This window comes from Chiloscyllium plagiosum, chromosome 29 (genome assembly GCF_004010195.1).
Source record: "Chiloscyllium plagiosum isolate BGI_BamShark_2017 chromosome 29, ASM401019v2, whole genome shotgun sequence".
Taxonomy (NCBI): Eukaryota; Metazoa; Chordata; class Chondrichthyes; order Orectolobiformes; family Hemiscylliidae; genus Chiloscyllium; species Chiloscyllium plagiosum.
This window is the reverse complement of record NC_057738.1, coordinates 5,523,742-5,538,954: the sequence shown is the minus strand read 5'-3', so window position 1 is coordinate 5,538,954 and position 15,213 is coordinate 5,523,742. Positions and strand designations below refer to the sequence as shown.

Here is a 15,213-nt window from a genome sequence, read left to right as displayed (position 1 = left end):
AGGAGTTGAGTCACAAGCTGAAAGTTGTGCAGTCATCAAAAACCATCCCCAGTTCTGACCTTATGATGGAGAGAAGATCCAAGGTCTTGGTGAGACCACGCTTGGAGTATTATACACAGCCTCCATTGTCTCACCTAAGAGAAGATGTTTTTGTGTCAGAATGAGTGTAGTGAAGGTTCACCAGATAAATCCTGGGAAGTCAAGATTGTTGTATCAGAAGAAATTGAGCTGACTGGGGCCATATTCACTGGAGTTTAGAATAGTGAGAGGAGATCTCTTAAGGCTGGCACGGTGGCTCAGTGGTTAGCACTGCGCAGCACCAGAGACCCAGGTTCAATTCCCACCTCAGGCAACTGTCCGTGTGGAGTTTGCACATTCCTCCCACAATCCAAAAATGTGCGGGTCAGGTGAATTGGCCATGCTAAATTTCCCGTAAGTGAAAGGGTAAATGTAGGGGAATGGGTCTGGGTGGGTTGCTCTTCGGAGGGTCAGTGTGGACTTGTTGGGCCGAAGAGCCTGTTTCCACACTAAGTAATCTAATCTAAACTCATTGAAGCATGCAAAATTGTGACTCAGCTGAATAGACTGGATGTGGGAGGCCAGAGCAGTCCTGGTCATGGTCTGTGGTCTCCAGTCTCCAGATAAGTCATTTTGGATTGAGATAAGAAACAAATGTCTTCACTGAGGATGGTGAAACTATGAAATTCTGTATCACCGGCTATGGAAGCCAAGTCACAGTATGTGTTTCGTGAAAAAAATTGATTTTCTAGAGGCTAAAAGGTATTTTACAATATGGGGCGAAATCATGAGTTGTGATAGAGGATCAGATGTGATTACATTAAATGACAAAGTGGGACGATAGGCTGAACAGCCTACTCCTCTTGTTTTTGATATTTTTATATATATTGTACAGGAAGTCCAGCTAAGTTTCTGAATAAGGAATGTTCTGCACTAACGTTTCTCTGTAAACTACATGCAGCCTGCCTCATGCAGATTGCACATAGTTAAACTCCCTTAAATAGTGGGTATATTATTCAGAAATTTTAAGAGTACTTTTGGTAATAAGAGTTTGGAGCCTGTTTGTTAAATTTTTAATGTAGCACTTTGTATTAATCTGTGAGAACAGCGTACTAGCTTTTGACAAATGATATTTGATGCCTGTCACTAAAATTGTACACAATTAGTTGTATGCACAAATATTTGCTATATTGTAGAAAAAGATTGGACACTGTTCATGTATTCCTGTTCTGAATACATCTTACACCAACTTGTCAGTGTGCTGAATAGAATTGTACTGAAATGATGAGGAAAGATTGGAGACATCCGAGTTGTAAATCTTGAAGGCAGCAGCATACTAGAAAGCAAAGAGAGTAGGGGAAAGAGGCGAGTACAGTGATCATCACTAAGGAGAAGGGGCTGGGGAAGCTGAAAGGTCTGAAAGTGGATAAAATCACCTGGACCAGATGGACTACACCGCAGTTCTGAAGGAGACAGCTGAGGTGGTCTTTGTGGAATCACTGGAGCCAGGGAGGGTTTTCCAGAGGACTGGAAAATGACTAGTGTTACACTCATGTTTAAGGAGGGAGAGAGGCTGACTCAGCCCTGTTTTACTATGCATGTCAAGTACTCTGCAGTCTCATATATAATAATGGACTCTAAAATTTTGCCAACGACTGAGGTCAGGCTAACCACCTATAGTTCCAGTCTTCTGCCTCCCTCCCACCTTAAGCATGGGAGTTATATTAGTCATGAGTTTGTATTGATATGCTGGCTTTTGAGAGGTCTAGAGGAGGTTTACAAGAATGACCTAGAGGATGAAGAGCTTGTTTTATGAGGAGTGGTTGAGGACTCTAGGCCTGTACTCAGTAGAGTTTGGAAGGGTTAGAGGGGATCTGATTGAGACTTACAGAATACTGAGAGGCCTATATAGAGTGGACATGGCGAAAATGATTCCACTGGTAGGAGAGACCAGAACCCGAGGTCGCAGCCTTAGAGTGGTGGGATGACCATTTAGAAGTGATACGAGGAATTTCTTCAGCCAGAGTGTGATTCATCTTTGGAATTCCTTGCTGCAGAGGACAGTGGAGGCCAAGTAATTGAGTTTATTTAGACAGAGATAGATAAGTTCTTGATTGGTATGGGAGTTGAGAGTTACAGGGAGGAGGCATGAGAATTGGGTTGAGAAAGATGCCATGATTGAATGGCAGAGCAAACTCAATGAGATGAATGATCTAATTCTGCTCCCATATCTTACAATGTTAAGCACCTCAAGAAAGTCAAGTAATTTGTGTGTCACCCAGATAGTAGTAAAGTAAATATATGATCCGCAATGAGCATTGTTCAATGGAAGGAAGCATTACCAGCTGAGACTATTGGGTTGAGAGACTCGTTTTCTTGTGTAGCAGTAAGAGTCCTACTTGAAAGACTTGAAATTTGAAATCTTTCTCTCATAAATAACTGCACCAGAAAACTAGCCCACACGCCAGAAAAAGCGTGGTTTTTGCCAAAGAGCTAATTCTCGTAGACTGTTGCAGCCCACTTTAACCATTGACTGCTGGAAATTGACATTAGATAATCAAAAAGTAGAAGGAAGAGGCCACCCAAGACTGCTACTCCATTTAGTATATCATGGTTGACCTGATGGAGAGGCCTCATCTCAACTTTTCTGCCCGTATCCTCATAATTTTGACTCCTTTGTAAATCAAATTGCAGCCAGCTCAATAATGCAACCTCGCTGCTCTGAGTTAGTGAATTCCAAAAATTTGCAACCTTCTGCCAGAAGAATTCCCCCTCATCTCCATTCAAAATAAGGAACTCGCAGTCTAAAACATTGTCCCCCCAGTTCAAGAAGGGTAATACTTATCTCTCATTCAAATATCTCTCATATCTCTCTTGTGTCTCTTTCAAATGACATTTAGAGAGTAAAGTCTCAACTTGCTGAATATTTATCCCAGGAATTAGCTGAGTGGTCCTTCTATGAATGAAAGGGAGATCAAATCTGAAAGTAGTATTCTCAGTTTTTAATATTCGGTCATAGGATGTGGATGTTGCTGACTAGGCCAGTGTTTATTGCCTGTCATTTGTTGGCTTGGAGGTGATGGCAACAAGAGTCAAAAGTGTGGTGCTGGACAAGCACAGCAGGTCAGGCAGTAACTGAGGAGCAGGAGAATCGACATTTCGGGCATAAGCCTTCATCGGGAATGTTGTGGGGAAGGGGCTGAGAGATGAATAGGAGGGTGGAGGTGGAGCTGGGGGAAGGTAGCTGGGAAGGTGGTATGTAGATGAAGGTGCGGGTGTGATGGTGATACTAAGGAGTGGATAGGTGGAAAGGAAGATGGACAGGTAGGACAGTTACAGGGGGTGGTGCCAAGTTGGAGGGTTGGATCTGGGATGAGGTGGGGGAACAGGAGATGAGGAAACTGGTGAAATCGATGTTGGTGCCGTGTGGTTGGAGGATCCCAAGACTGATGATGAGGTGTTCTTCCTCCAGGCGTCAGGGGGCTTGATTTGGTGGTGGAGGCGGCTCAGAACTTGGATGTCCTTACGTAGTGGGAGGGGGAGTTGAAGTGACCGGCCACAGGACGGTGGGGTTACTTGATGTGTGTTCCAGAGATGTCCCGGAAATGTTCCGCAAGTTAGAGTCACGTCTCTCCAATGTAGAGGAGACCACATCGAGAGCAGCGGACACAGTTATTTGGATGTGCTGGAAAATCTCTGCCAGTGTGGAAGGATCCTTTTGGGGCCTTGGATGGAGGTGACGGGGAGGGGTGGTTGCAAGTTTTACATTTCCTGCGGCGGCAAGGGAAGGTGCCGAGTGTAGAGGTTGGATTGGTGGATCTAATTAGTGAGTCGCAGAGGGAATGATCTCTACAGAATGCTTATAGGGGTGGGGAAGGAACTTTATCTCTGGTGGTGTCTGATTGTAGATGGCGGAAAGCAAAGAGGATAATGCGTTGTATCCGGAGATTAATGGGGTGGACGGGGGTGGGGTGGGGTGTTCTATTCTTTTGCAGTTAGTGGGATGGGGTTCAAGGGCAAAGGTGCGGGAAGTGGAGGAGATGCGCTGGAAGTCATTGTTGACCATGTGATAGCAAGCTGACTTCAATCCCTGCGGTCCTTGTAGGTCACTGGTAGTGTTGACAGGAAGGGAGTTTGAGGATTTTGACCCAATGATGTGATTTCAGGTCAGGGCGGGAGCTTGCAGATGGTGCTGCTCTTGAACAGCGACCACCCTTGTCCTAGTTAGTAGAAGTGGTGGGTTTGAAACGTGCTTTTGAAGGAGCCTTGATGAGTTGTTATGACGCATCTTACTGATGTTGCCACTATGCCTTGGTGTTGAAGGTGTCATTCAAATGGGTTGCTTTGTCCAGGATGATTCTGAGCTGCTTCAGTGTTGTTAGGACTGCATCCATTCAGGCAAATGAAGAGTATTCCATAACACTTCTGAGTTATGCTTTGTAGATAGTAGATAGGCTTTGGGGATACAGGAGATGAGTTAGTTGTTGCAGAATTCCCAGCCTTTGATTTGCTCTTAGGCATGGTATGGCTGGTTCATTTAACCTGATCCATGGTAACCCATCTAATGTTGACAATGCAGGATTCCGCAATGCCTTTGAATACCAGGGTTGCTGATCAGAAACTCATTGTGGAGATGGTCATTATGGGGGCATGAATGCTATTTTTCACTTGTTAATGCAAGTCTGAATATTACTTGGGTCTTACTACATATGGGCACAGACTGCTTCAGCCTCTAAGGCATCACAAATGGTGCTGAATGTTGTGCAGTTGATGTGGCCTTACTAATTTCCTGTACAGTTATACCAAGACCTCCATACTTTTATACATTGAAAAACAGTACATATGCTAGAAATCTGAAATAAAAAAATACTTGCAATATTTGCAGATCTGGCAGCATCTGTGGAGAGAAAGACAAAACAAATCTGTGAGGTTGATGACCTTTCATCAAAAGTGGGAAATGATAGAGATGTAATAGGTCTTTAGTAAATAGTAGATGGATCAAGAGCAAACAGGTGGAAGCCAGGAGAGATTGACAGATGAGTTTGTTTGCCAAGGCCAAAGGGAATGATTATGGGGCAAGAAAAGAAACGATATGTGACTGGTATACTGTACTGTTGATTTGAAAAACAAATGAGCATCTAAAACATGCAAAGAAAAGGAAACAGAACTGAGACACCAAGCCTCTTACAATTTGAAATTGTTGAATTTAATCTGGAAGAAACAGCATCTCATCTTTCACTTCGGTACTTAACATGAGTCCAGAAGTCTGTAAAGTTCATTTCAGACCATGAGCACCCCCTTTCATTATTTTTATTGTTTTACCTTCAGTTTACAGCACATTTGTCGTAGTTACATATATTTTGTTTCTTTTCTTACTGTATCACCTTTCCCTTTGCTGATAGAGGATCTGTCATTTGAGTCTGTCATTCTGTCTTGCATGTAATACTAGTTTTTTTTGTACTTGTCCCATCTACCCCAATCTCAAAACCTCTTATCTCAACTTTTCTCAGTTTTGATGGAAGTCAATAACTTGAAACGTTGTCTATTTTTCTCTGCACGGATTCTGCCTGACCTGCTGAATATTTCCAGCATTTTCTGTCATTATTCCCTACTTATTGCAATATAGTTGTCTTGTAATTACTTGGGAGAAAGTGAGGTCTGCAGATGCTGGAGATCAGAGCTGGAAATGTGTTGCTGGAAAAGCGCAGCAGGTCAGGCAGCATCCAGGGAACAGGTAATTACTTGGGACCTGCATGCTAACTTTGACTCACTAACAAAGCCACTCAGATCCCTCTGTAGCATCACCTTCTGTAGCTCTCCATTTAAATTTTGTTCTACTTATCTACTTATCTACTCTTTATACCCAGGTGGACAACCTCACGTTTTCCCAATTATATTCCAACTGTTAAATTTTAGCCCACTCACATGACTTGTCTGTATCGCTTTTGAGGACTATTGGTGTCCTCCATCCAACATGTTTTCCTGCAGCCTTTGTTTCATTGGCAGATTTATCTATCATACGCTCTTTTCTTCCATTGAAGTCATTAATATAGATTATTAATAGTTAAGACCCTGTGTTGATCCTGTGGCATCCCAGTAGCTGCATTGAGGGTAAGCCATCCATACGTGTTAACGTTTTGGGTCCAGTGATCCCTACGGTTCTGAGAAAGGGTCACTGAACCTGAAACATTAACTTTGATTTCCCTTTAAAGATGCTGCTAGACCTGCTGAGATTTTCTAGCAACTGCTGATTTACAGTGTCTGCAGTTCTTTTGCTTTTTCTCCCATATTTGTGTTGGAATTGCTTCATTGTTACTCTAGTATAATCCAGTGATGATCAAAATGTGCAGATGATTTATTTGGCTACATAGCTGAAAGATTAATTGAAAAATGCAATGTTGGCTTTCCATTATATCACAACAAATTAATAATGTACTTCTACCAATGATATGATCCGTTTAGTTTTTGAAAATAGTAATATTTCCAATATTTTTTCAGGGATACAGAGTCGAGGCAGCGGCAGCAGCTGCTTGACGCAGGTTTGCATTCGTCAGCTCGCTATGGTAGCCATGACAGCCACCTCTCCATGATGGATATGAAGAAAAAACCAAGGAAATGGTCAGCCTCAGAAACATCAGAGAGGAGATGCCAAATCTGCCAGCAGTTGTGTTACCTATCCATGGTGAGTTGAAAGGTTGGTTGTGGTGGGAATGGAGATGTTCAGTATCTGAGCATAGTACTCTAATTGATAATCATGAATAGAAAGTTATTGTGTTGCTTTGTTTAATATTATCTTCTAGTCTTGCTGAAAATTCTCCTATACTGTTCCTAGCCCAATCATACACAAGGGAATATCTCATATTTGCAAGGAAACATCAGTGGAGAGTAGGGGAGGGTAAATGCAATGCATGATATGACATTAGTCAAGAAGTGAAGAAAAAAATTGCATTCACATACTGAGTTTTATGTTCATCAGTTATCTCAAATACTTTTAAAACCAACTAAATCGCTACAGAATGCTGGATAAATTTTCACTGCTGTACCAAAGGCTCAGGAACCATATAAATGCAAACCAGGATTTGAGCAGATAATACAGGTTGACATGATAGAAATTTTTAACATTAAGCCCAGGTTCATGTCTGCTTCTCAGGTGGATGCAAAAGATTCTATTGCACAGATCAACAGGTAACGAAAGTTTCCTTGAAGCTAGTTCAATGTTACTTCCTCAATCTGCATCACCAGAGGAGATATCCAATTATTCTTCTTGACAAATTAGCTATGCAACTGTAAAACTATATTCAAAATGCTTTCTATTTGTTATAACTGTTTTAGGATCTTGTTGGAACATGAAAAGGACTAGACTGTATAAATATAACTATGCTACTGCATTGAATCATAGAGGTCTAGAAATCCCACTTTGTGATTATACTGAGTTGGACTGTTGTAATTAAGGTGGACAGCTATGTTTTCCACAGAAAAATATGGAGAAAATTCAACCAGCACTGCTGCTTCTGTTATCATCTAGAGTGCCCATTCTGTGTTAGTGCTGCTGAGTGCATTGTACATTAGACATTCATTCAAGGTGCAAAATCTCAAAAAAAGGTCAGTCGACCTTGGCTGACAAAGTAAGGGTTGTATAAGATTAAAAGAAAAATATTATAAAGTGGCCAGAAATATTAAATCTGGGGGTGGGAATTTTTTTAAAATATAGTGGAGGATTGAGAAAATGAATGATAAAATACAATGCAAACTAACAAATAACATACATTGGGCTGTAAAAATGAAAAGGTTTTATAAAGGTGAAAGTGGGCCCACTAAAAGACTTTAAGATGAGGAATAGAGAACTATCACAGGAGCTAAATGATTACATTGTTTGTTTTCACTGAAGGCAGTGCAAGTGTCAAGGAAGATGGAGGAGTTAAAAGGATGGTAATATTAGTAAAAGAAGGCTATACTGGATAGGGCTAAATGTTCATAAGCCCCCGGGACCTCATGGTTTACATCTCAATGTTGAGGAAATGGCAATAGAGGTACCATTTAGGACTGAGATAATGATAATTTATTTTTACTTGGAAAGTGGTAAATATCTGGAATTCTGTACCAAGAAGCCTGTAGAAATTCAGTCAAGTATATTTATAGAGGTTGATGCATCTTTGATTATCAGTGGTGCAGAGGGTTATGGGCCTTATTTGGTTATTGAAATATTTGATTGGCCATAAATGGTGGAGCAATCTCAACAAACTTAGAGTCATAGAGTAATCCAGCATGGAAACAGACCCTTTGACCCAACTTGTACATGCTGTGCAGATTTCCTAACCTGAACAAGTCCCATTTGCCTACATTTGGCCCATGTGCCCCTCAACCTGTCCAAATGTCTTTTAAATGTTGTAATTGTACTTGCCTCTATCACTTCCTCTGGCAGTTCATTCCATATATGCACCACCCTCTGTGTGAAAAGTTGTCCCTCAAGTATCTTTTAATTCTTTCCCCTCTCAGCTTAAGCCTATGCCCTCTAGGTTTGGACTCCCTGATTCTGGGGAAAAGGTCTTGACTATTCATTCACCTTATCTATACTTCTCATTTTATAAACCGATATAAGGTCACTCCTCGGCCTCCTATGCTCCAGTCTTGGTAACAGCCTTGTAAATCTTTTTTTGTATCCTTTCCAGTTTAATAACGTCCTTCCTGTAGCAGAATGCGACCAGAATTGTTCATAATAGTCCAAATGTGGCCCTACCAATGTCTTGTACAGCCATAACATGGCATTCCAACTTCTGAAGGCAAGTGTGCCCAATGCCTTCGTCACCATCCTGTCTTCCTGTGATGCCAATTCCAAGGAGCTATGAACCTGCTCTCCTATATTTCTCTGTTTGACAACACTCCCCAGGGACCTGGTATTAACAGTGTAAGTCCTACCTTGGTTTGTCTTACCAAAATGCAACACCTTGCACTTATCTAAAGTAAACTCCATCTGCCATTTCTCAGCCCTCTGGTCCAGTTGATCAAGATCCCATTGCACTATTGGATAACTGTCACTGTTCACTATATCACCTATCTTGATGTCGTTTGCAGCTTACTAACCTTGCTAACTATATTATTATCCAAATCGCTTATATGAATGATGAAGAACAGTGGACCCAGCACTGATCCTTGTGGCACTTGGCTGGTCACAGGCCTACAATCTGAACAATAGCTCTCTACCACCATCCTCTGTCTTCTGACATCAAGACTGAATGGTTTACTCATGTTCCTATGGCAGTTGTGTCTTGCAAGGAAATTAGGCTGCTGACATGTAATGTGTGGACTTCATAGTTGAAGGATTAGGGTTATGACATCGGGCAACTAAATTAGTTGTTGAGCGCTGTCGTTTTGGAGAGAAGAGGAAGTCACTGATTAAAATAATACAGTTAATAATTACTGATATTACAAAGTTTAAATAAATTTGAAGAGGATGATGGTGCTGGTGTCAGTCTAGAAGCAGAAGGTACAGCTAAGTTAGGAAAGTCACCTGAATGCCTGAGATTCGAGCATGTTTTTGCTCTTATCCTTTTACACCTTGACACTTGTGCTATTCAGTTACTATCCAAGGCTACATTTAGTTTGCAGCTCACAATGTGGGGCTCATATCAGCTGTTCATGAAGTGACAAAAATGAAGCCATGTAAAATCATTGAAATTTGCAGAAAAAAAAGAGATCTTTTGACCCTTTGAAAGACCCTTTGCTTAATCATACATCTTGCTTTTTGTACAGATTTCGAAAGTTCTTCATTCTTTAACCATCCAGCATCAGCTTCCATCACCTTAACAGATAGAGCATTCAAAATCTTGACAACTGTGAGATTGCATTATAGGCCTATTAACCAATCTTTTAACTCACAAGTGCTCTATATTTACTAAATACTGTATTCCCATTCATTCATTCGTAACTCTTTACTAACTCGCTCATCAGTTTACTACACCGTGTTTTCTTTCATTCATTCATAAAACTGTGTTTTTGTAGTACATTTTACTATTACAAGATAGACTAAATTAAAACACCCCTTCCAACCCATTACTGCTTCTTTACACCTTCATTCCTTGCCGGCCTACTACTGCAAGCAGTGTTTAGATCTGTTTCTATATCAAAGGCTACCCCTGAATAAGTGTTAATACTGTAACCTAATCAGAACAATGCCACCCTCGTCATGTGTCTCCATGACTCACCTGAAATTATGGAAAGATTATGATATTGATCAGCTCCTAGCAACCGTCTCTCGGGACCTGAATAGATTGCAGAACATCATATAGTTTCCTTGATTAGAATGTACCTGTTAAATACATACTAAATAGTGCCACTATCTCCTTTACAATCAAAACAGTGCTGCCATGAAACTGCATGAATGAACTTGTAAAGAACTGTCAAAACTAGTAATAATAAATAAAATCTCGCAACAAGCTACAGTAGATCAGTTTATTATCCTTTATACTTTTTCGTGCACATATAATTTCTAACTTGTCTAGATCATATAGGTCTTATGTAGATCATATAGGTCACTAACTTAAAAGACAAAAGAACTAACACCTCTTTATTATGCAAGCAGAATGGGTAGGCACACTCTAATTCAATCAGGAGTAACATTTAGCAAATATTTAAACCATTGTTGTGGTTCTGTTTGCCGAGCTGCCGCTTCCAGTTGTCAGTTTTAGCTGTCCGCTGTAGTGGTTGGTATATTGGGTCCAGGTCTATGTGTTTGTTGATGGAGTTTGTGGATGAATGCCATGCCTCTAGGAATTCCCTGGCTGTTCTCTGTCTGGCTTGCCCTATGATAGTAGTGTTGTCCCAGTCGAATTCATGTTGCTTGTTGTCTGCGTGTGTGGCTACTAAGGATAGTTGGTCGTGTCGTTTCGTGGCTAGTTGATGTTCATGTATGTGGATTGTTAGCTGTCTTCCTGTTTGTTCTATATAGTGTTTTGTGCAGTCCTTGCATGGTATTTTGTACACTACATTCGTCTTGCTCATGTTGGGTATCGGGTCCTTCGTTCTGGTGAGTTGTTGTCTGCGCGTGGCTGTTGGTTTGTGTGCCGTTATGAGTCCTAGGGGTCGCAGTAGTCTGGCTGTCAGTTCCGAGATGCTCGTGATGTATGGTAGTGTGGCTAGTCCTTTTGGTTGTGGTATGTCCTCGTTCCGTGGTCTTTCTCTTAGTCATTTGTTGATGAAGTTGCGCGGGTATCCATTTTTGGCGAGTACCTTGTATAGGTGTTCCTCTTCTTCTTTTTGCAGTTCTGATGTACTTCAGTGTGTTGTGGCCCTTTTGAATAGTGTCCTGATGTAGCTTCGTTTGTGTGTGTTGGGGTGGTTACTTTCATAGTTTAGGACTTGGTCTGTGTGTGTGGCTTTCCTGTATACCCTTGTAGTGAATTCTCCATTCGGTGTTCTCTGTACCATCACATCTAGGAATGGGAGTTGGCTATCCTTTTCTTCTTCTCTCGTGAATCGGATTCCTGTGAGTGTGGCGTTGATGATCCGGTGTGTTTTTTCTATTTCCGTGTTTTTAATGATTACAAACGTGTCATCGACATACAACCCAGAGTTTGGGTTGAATTTGTGGTAGGACTGTTTGTCTCTAGAGGCATGGCATTCATCCACAAACTCCATCAACAAAGACATCGACCTGGACCCAATATACCAACCACTACAGCGGACAGCTGAAACTGACAACCGGAAGCGGCAGGGACAGACCACGATAAACACCGGAGGAAACATCAAAGAAGCGCTTCGCAGGAGGCTCCCAAGCACTGATGATGTCGCCTAGCCAGGGGACGAAACGTTTGCAACAAAAACTTCCAGCTCGGCGAACAGAACCACAACAACGAGCACCCGAGCTACAAATCTTCGCACAAACTTTGAAAATTTAAACCATTTCCTGCTTCCCCAGGACAGATGTCACACAGACTTTTGTGTACAATAGGTACAGTTACATAACACCTTAGTGCTAAAATGTTCATGTATGTAAAAACTGTGTACAAAGAGGCTACTGTAAGAACTGTACTTCGAATTGCATTGCCTCAAACTGTGCGACTGCAGATGCTCAACAAAGAGGCTATTTTCACCACTCACTGATTTTGGTTGTTATTGAACACTATTCCACACAACTGAGTGAAAAGGATTCTCTACATCTCCCTTCAAGATCTTTTGTCAGTGATTTTGGATTTATGACTCTATAAGAGTATAAGATGTAGGAGCAGGTGTAGGCCAATCAGCTCCACCATACATTGAGGTCATGGCTGGTTTGAGAACCCTCAATTCCAATTTCCTGTCTTTACATCAAGACTGTTGATTCCCTTCCTGATTAAACATCTGTCCAGCTCAATCTTGAATAAACTTAATGACCCAGCATCCACAGACCTCTGCAGTTTAAAAAAGAATCCTTAGATTCAGTACCTTCTGAGAGAAATGTTTCCTTATCCATATCTTAGATGTGTGACCCACTTTTTCTGATGTCGACAAGGGCAAAACAACTTAAGATATACCCTGTCAATTCCCTTAGAAATCTTTTATGTGTCTCAATAAGGTCACATCTCATGCTTCTAAACTCCAATGAATATAGGCTGAAGCTCTGCTCATAAGGAGAGCCCTCCGTACCTGAGGTCGACCAAGTGAGCCATCTCTGGACAGTCTGCAATACCATTAGACTCTAGTTATTAACCCACTTACCTGAGGAAGAATTTTTTGCTCTTTCAAAACACCAAGTATTTTTGAAAATCTCCATTAGGTCACTTCTTCCCCTTCTGATGAAGGGCTTTTGCCTGAAACGTCGATTATCCTGCACCTTGGATGCTGCCTGACCTGTGCTTTTCCAGCAACACACTCTTGACTCTTCCTCTTTGTCTATGGCAAACAGTTCAACCTTTCCTTGTAACTTGAGTCTCTCAAATCATCTTAATATCCAAAATAATGTCCATTCACCTTTAATTCTATTGTGGGATTAAAGTAATAATTCAAAATTAATGTTACACTGAAAATTTTCCTAATTTACTTTTAGTACTGTGGTTGGGACAATGTTTGTTAATATGATGCTATGTCATTCAGTTTAATTGCAGTCTGTTTGTGGGATTGATTTATGTTTAATTGGAAATGCTTTTCCTGAGTTGGACAGCTATGTAAATCTATTTGAATTTGACTGTTCTCTCAAAAAAAAGTTTCTTATTCTGCCTGAATCAAACGTGAGATCTTGACTGAAGTCTTCAGATAATGATAAGCCAGATTGCTGCTTGCTCAATGAAAAAAGGTAGATTAGGGGCCACCACGCACAAATCCTGATTTAGGCTCTTTAAGAGCAGTCATAGATCTGCTTTGTTGCTGTTTGCCCGAAGAGATAATTAAGTTTAAATATAACTATTGCAAACTTTACAGTGTATCTCTGCTGCTGCTACATTGCTATAGTTTAACCTGACACCTACACAGCCTTGGCACAGCTGTAGCAGTTTTCTCTCCATTGAAATATTGAAGAAGCCCAATGTGAGATTTTATCTCATATACCCTGACATTTCCATACAGTGCTGGGAACATTCAGCCCATTCAGATTGAGATTTCACTCCAAGGACCAGACTATTAGTTAGACAGATTCCATTGAAGAGCAGCAAGGGAATTCTAACTTGTTTCATGTCAATTCTTATCTGCTTTATGATGTCAGTGAACAGATAATCTAGTTATTTGTTTGCTCATTGTGAGAGTTTGCAGTATCCGTGTTTGCTGCCATCATGTTACATTATAATGCTGGTCAGTTCAATTGTACTTCATTGGCTGCAAATCACTTTGGAAATGTCTTAAGTACATCAAAGGTACTACAGAAATGCAAGCTTTTGTTTTAAGTCCTTGTCAAATGCAATGTTATACTACTGCTGTCAGAAGCCAAAGATGTTAGGATGAGATAACATGTAAAAATCAAAAGCTTAAATAAAAGTAAGAGAGTTATTCAGTGATCTCCATACACACTTCAATTTTATCTAGGTATCTTGGCAAATTGCAAGCTCTCGCTGGGTCTTGCAAATACAATTTCACTTACAGGGAAGGGACTAAGACATTGAAGTTCCCAAAGTATTCTAATATATTTCAAAATATTATAGTCTGGATTCGTTTAGACTAATCTGCAGTGGAATACAGGTCAGAAACTAATACTGGATTGGTCTTTAGGAGAGATGGAAATAGTTATATAATCAGATACACAAGAATCACTTCAGGTAAGCTAAGGTGGCACTGTTCTCCATAAATCTCAAAATGTTATACCAGCAATACTTTAACTGTACCTCTGTAGGACTCCAACAAAAGTTCTGCTTTTTGACAAGAAATTGATTGTATGTTGACCAATTTGAAGTACTGACCCACAAAATTCTTCCTATCCAGGTGGTACAAGAAAATGAGAATGTTGTCTTCTGTCTCGAGTGTGCTCTTCGCCATGTAGAAAAGCAGAAATCTTGTCGGGGATTGAAGATGATGTATCGCTATGATGAGGTTTGTTTCTGGAAATCTGTGTATATTCTGATTACAAACTGAATCTGCCTCTATTGTGTATCCTTCTCACAGGTGTATGGGTATCTTAAAGGGTGGCACGGTGGCTCAGTGGTTAGCACTGCTGCCTCTCAGCACCAGGGACTCCGGTTCGATTCCAGCCTCTGGCGACTGTTTGTATAGAGTTTGCACATTCTCCCTATCGCTGCGTGGGTTTCCTCCTGGTGCTCTGCTTTGCCCCCACAGTCCAAAGATGTGCAAGTCAGGTGGATTGGCCATGTTGAATTGCTCATAGTGTTAGGTGCAGTAATCAGAGGGAAATAGGTCTGGATAGGTTACTCTTTGGAGGGTTGGTATGGACATATTTGGGCCGAAGGGCCTGTTTCCACACTGTAGGGGATCTAAACCAATCTAATCCAACGGTTAAAGGTGGATAAATGCCCAGGACCTGATCAGGTGTACCCGAGAACTCTGTGGGAAGCTAGAGAAGTGATTTGCGGGCCCTTTTGCTGAGATATTTGTATCATCGATAGTCACAGGTGAGGTGCCAGGGATAGTCAACATGGCTTTGTGTGTGGGAAATCATGTCTCACGAACCTGTTTGAGATTTTTGAAGAAGTAACAAAGAGGATTGATGAGGGCAGAGCAGTGGACGTGATCTATATGGACTTCAGTAAGGCGTTCGATAAGGTTCCCCATGGGACACTG

At 41.1% G+C, this 15,213-nt stretch overlaps 1 protein-coding gene across 2 annotated transcripts in view; it reads left to right on the top strand.

The window, feature by feature from the left end:
* LOC122564342 (protein Jumonji-like) overlaps positions 1-15,213 on the top strand; it is a 438,171-nt gene that overhangs the window by 414,126 nt on the left and 8,832 nt on the right. For both annotated transcript variants that reach the window (XM_043719074.1, XM_043719075.1), the window contains 2 exons: positions 6,517-6,700; positions 14,401-14,508. In XM_043719074.1, coding sequence (XP_043575009.1) covers positions 6,517-6,700; positions 14,401-14,508 — 292 coding nt within the window. The remainder of the gene's footprint in view (positions 1-6,516; positions 6,701-14,400; positions 14,509-15,213) is intronic.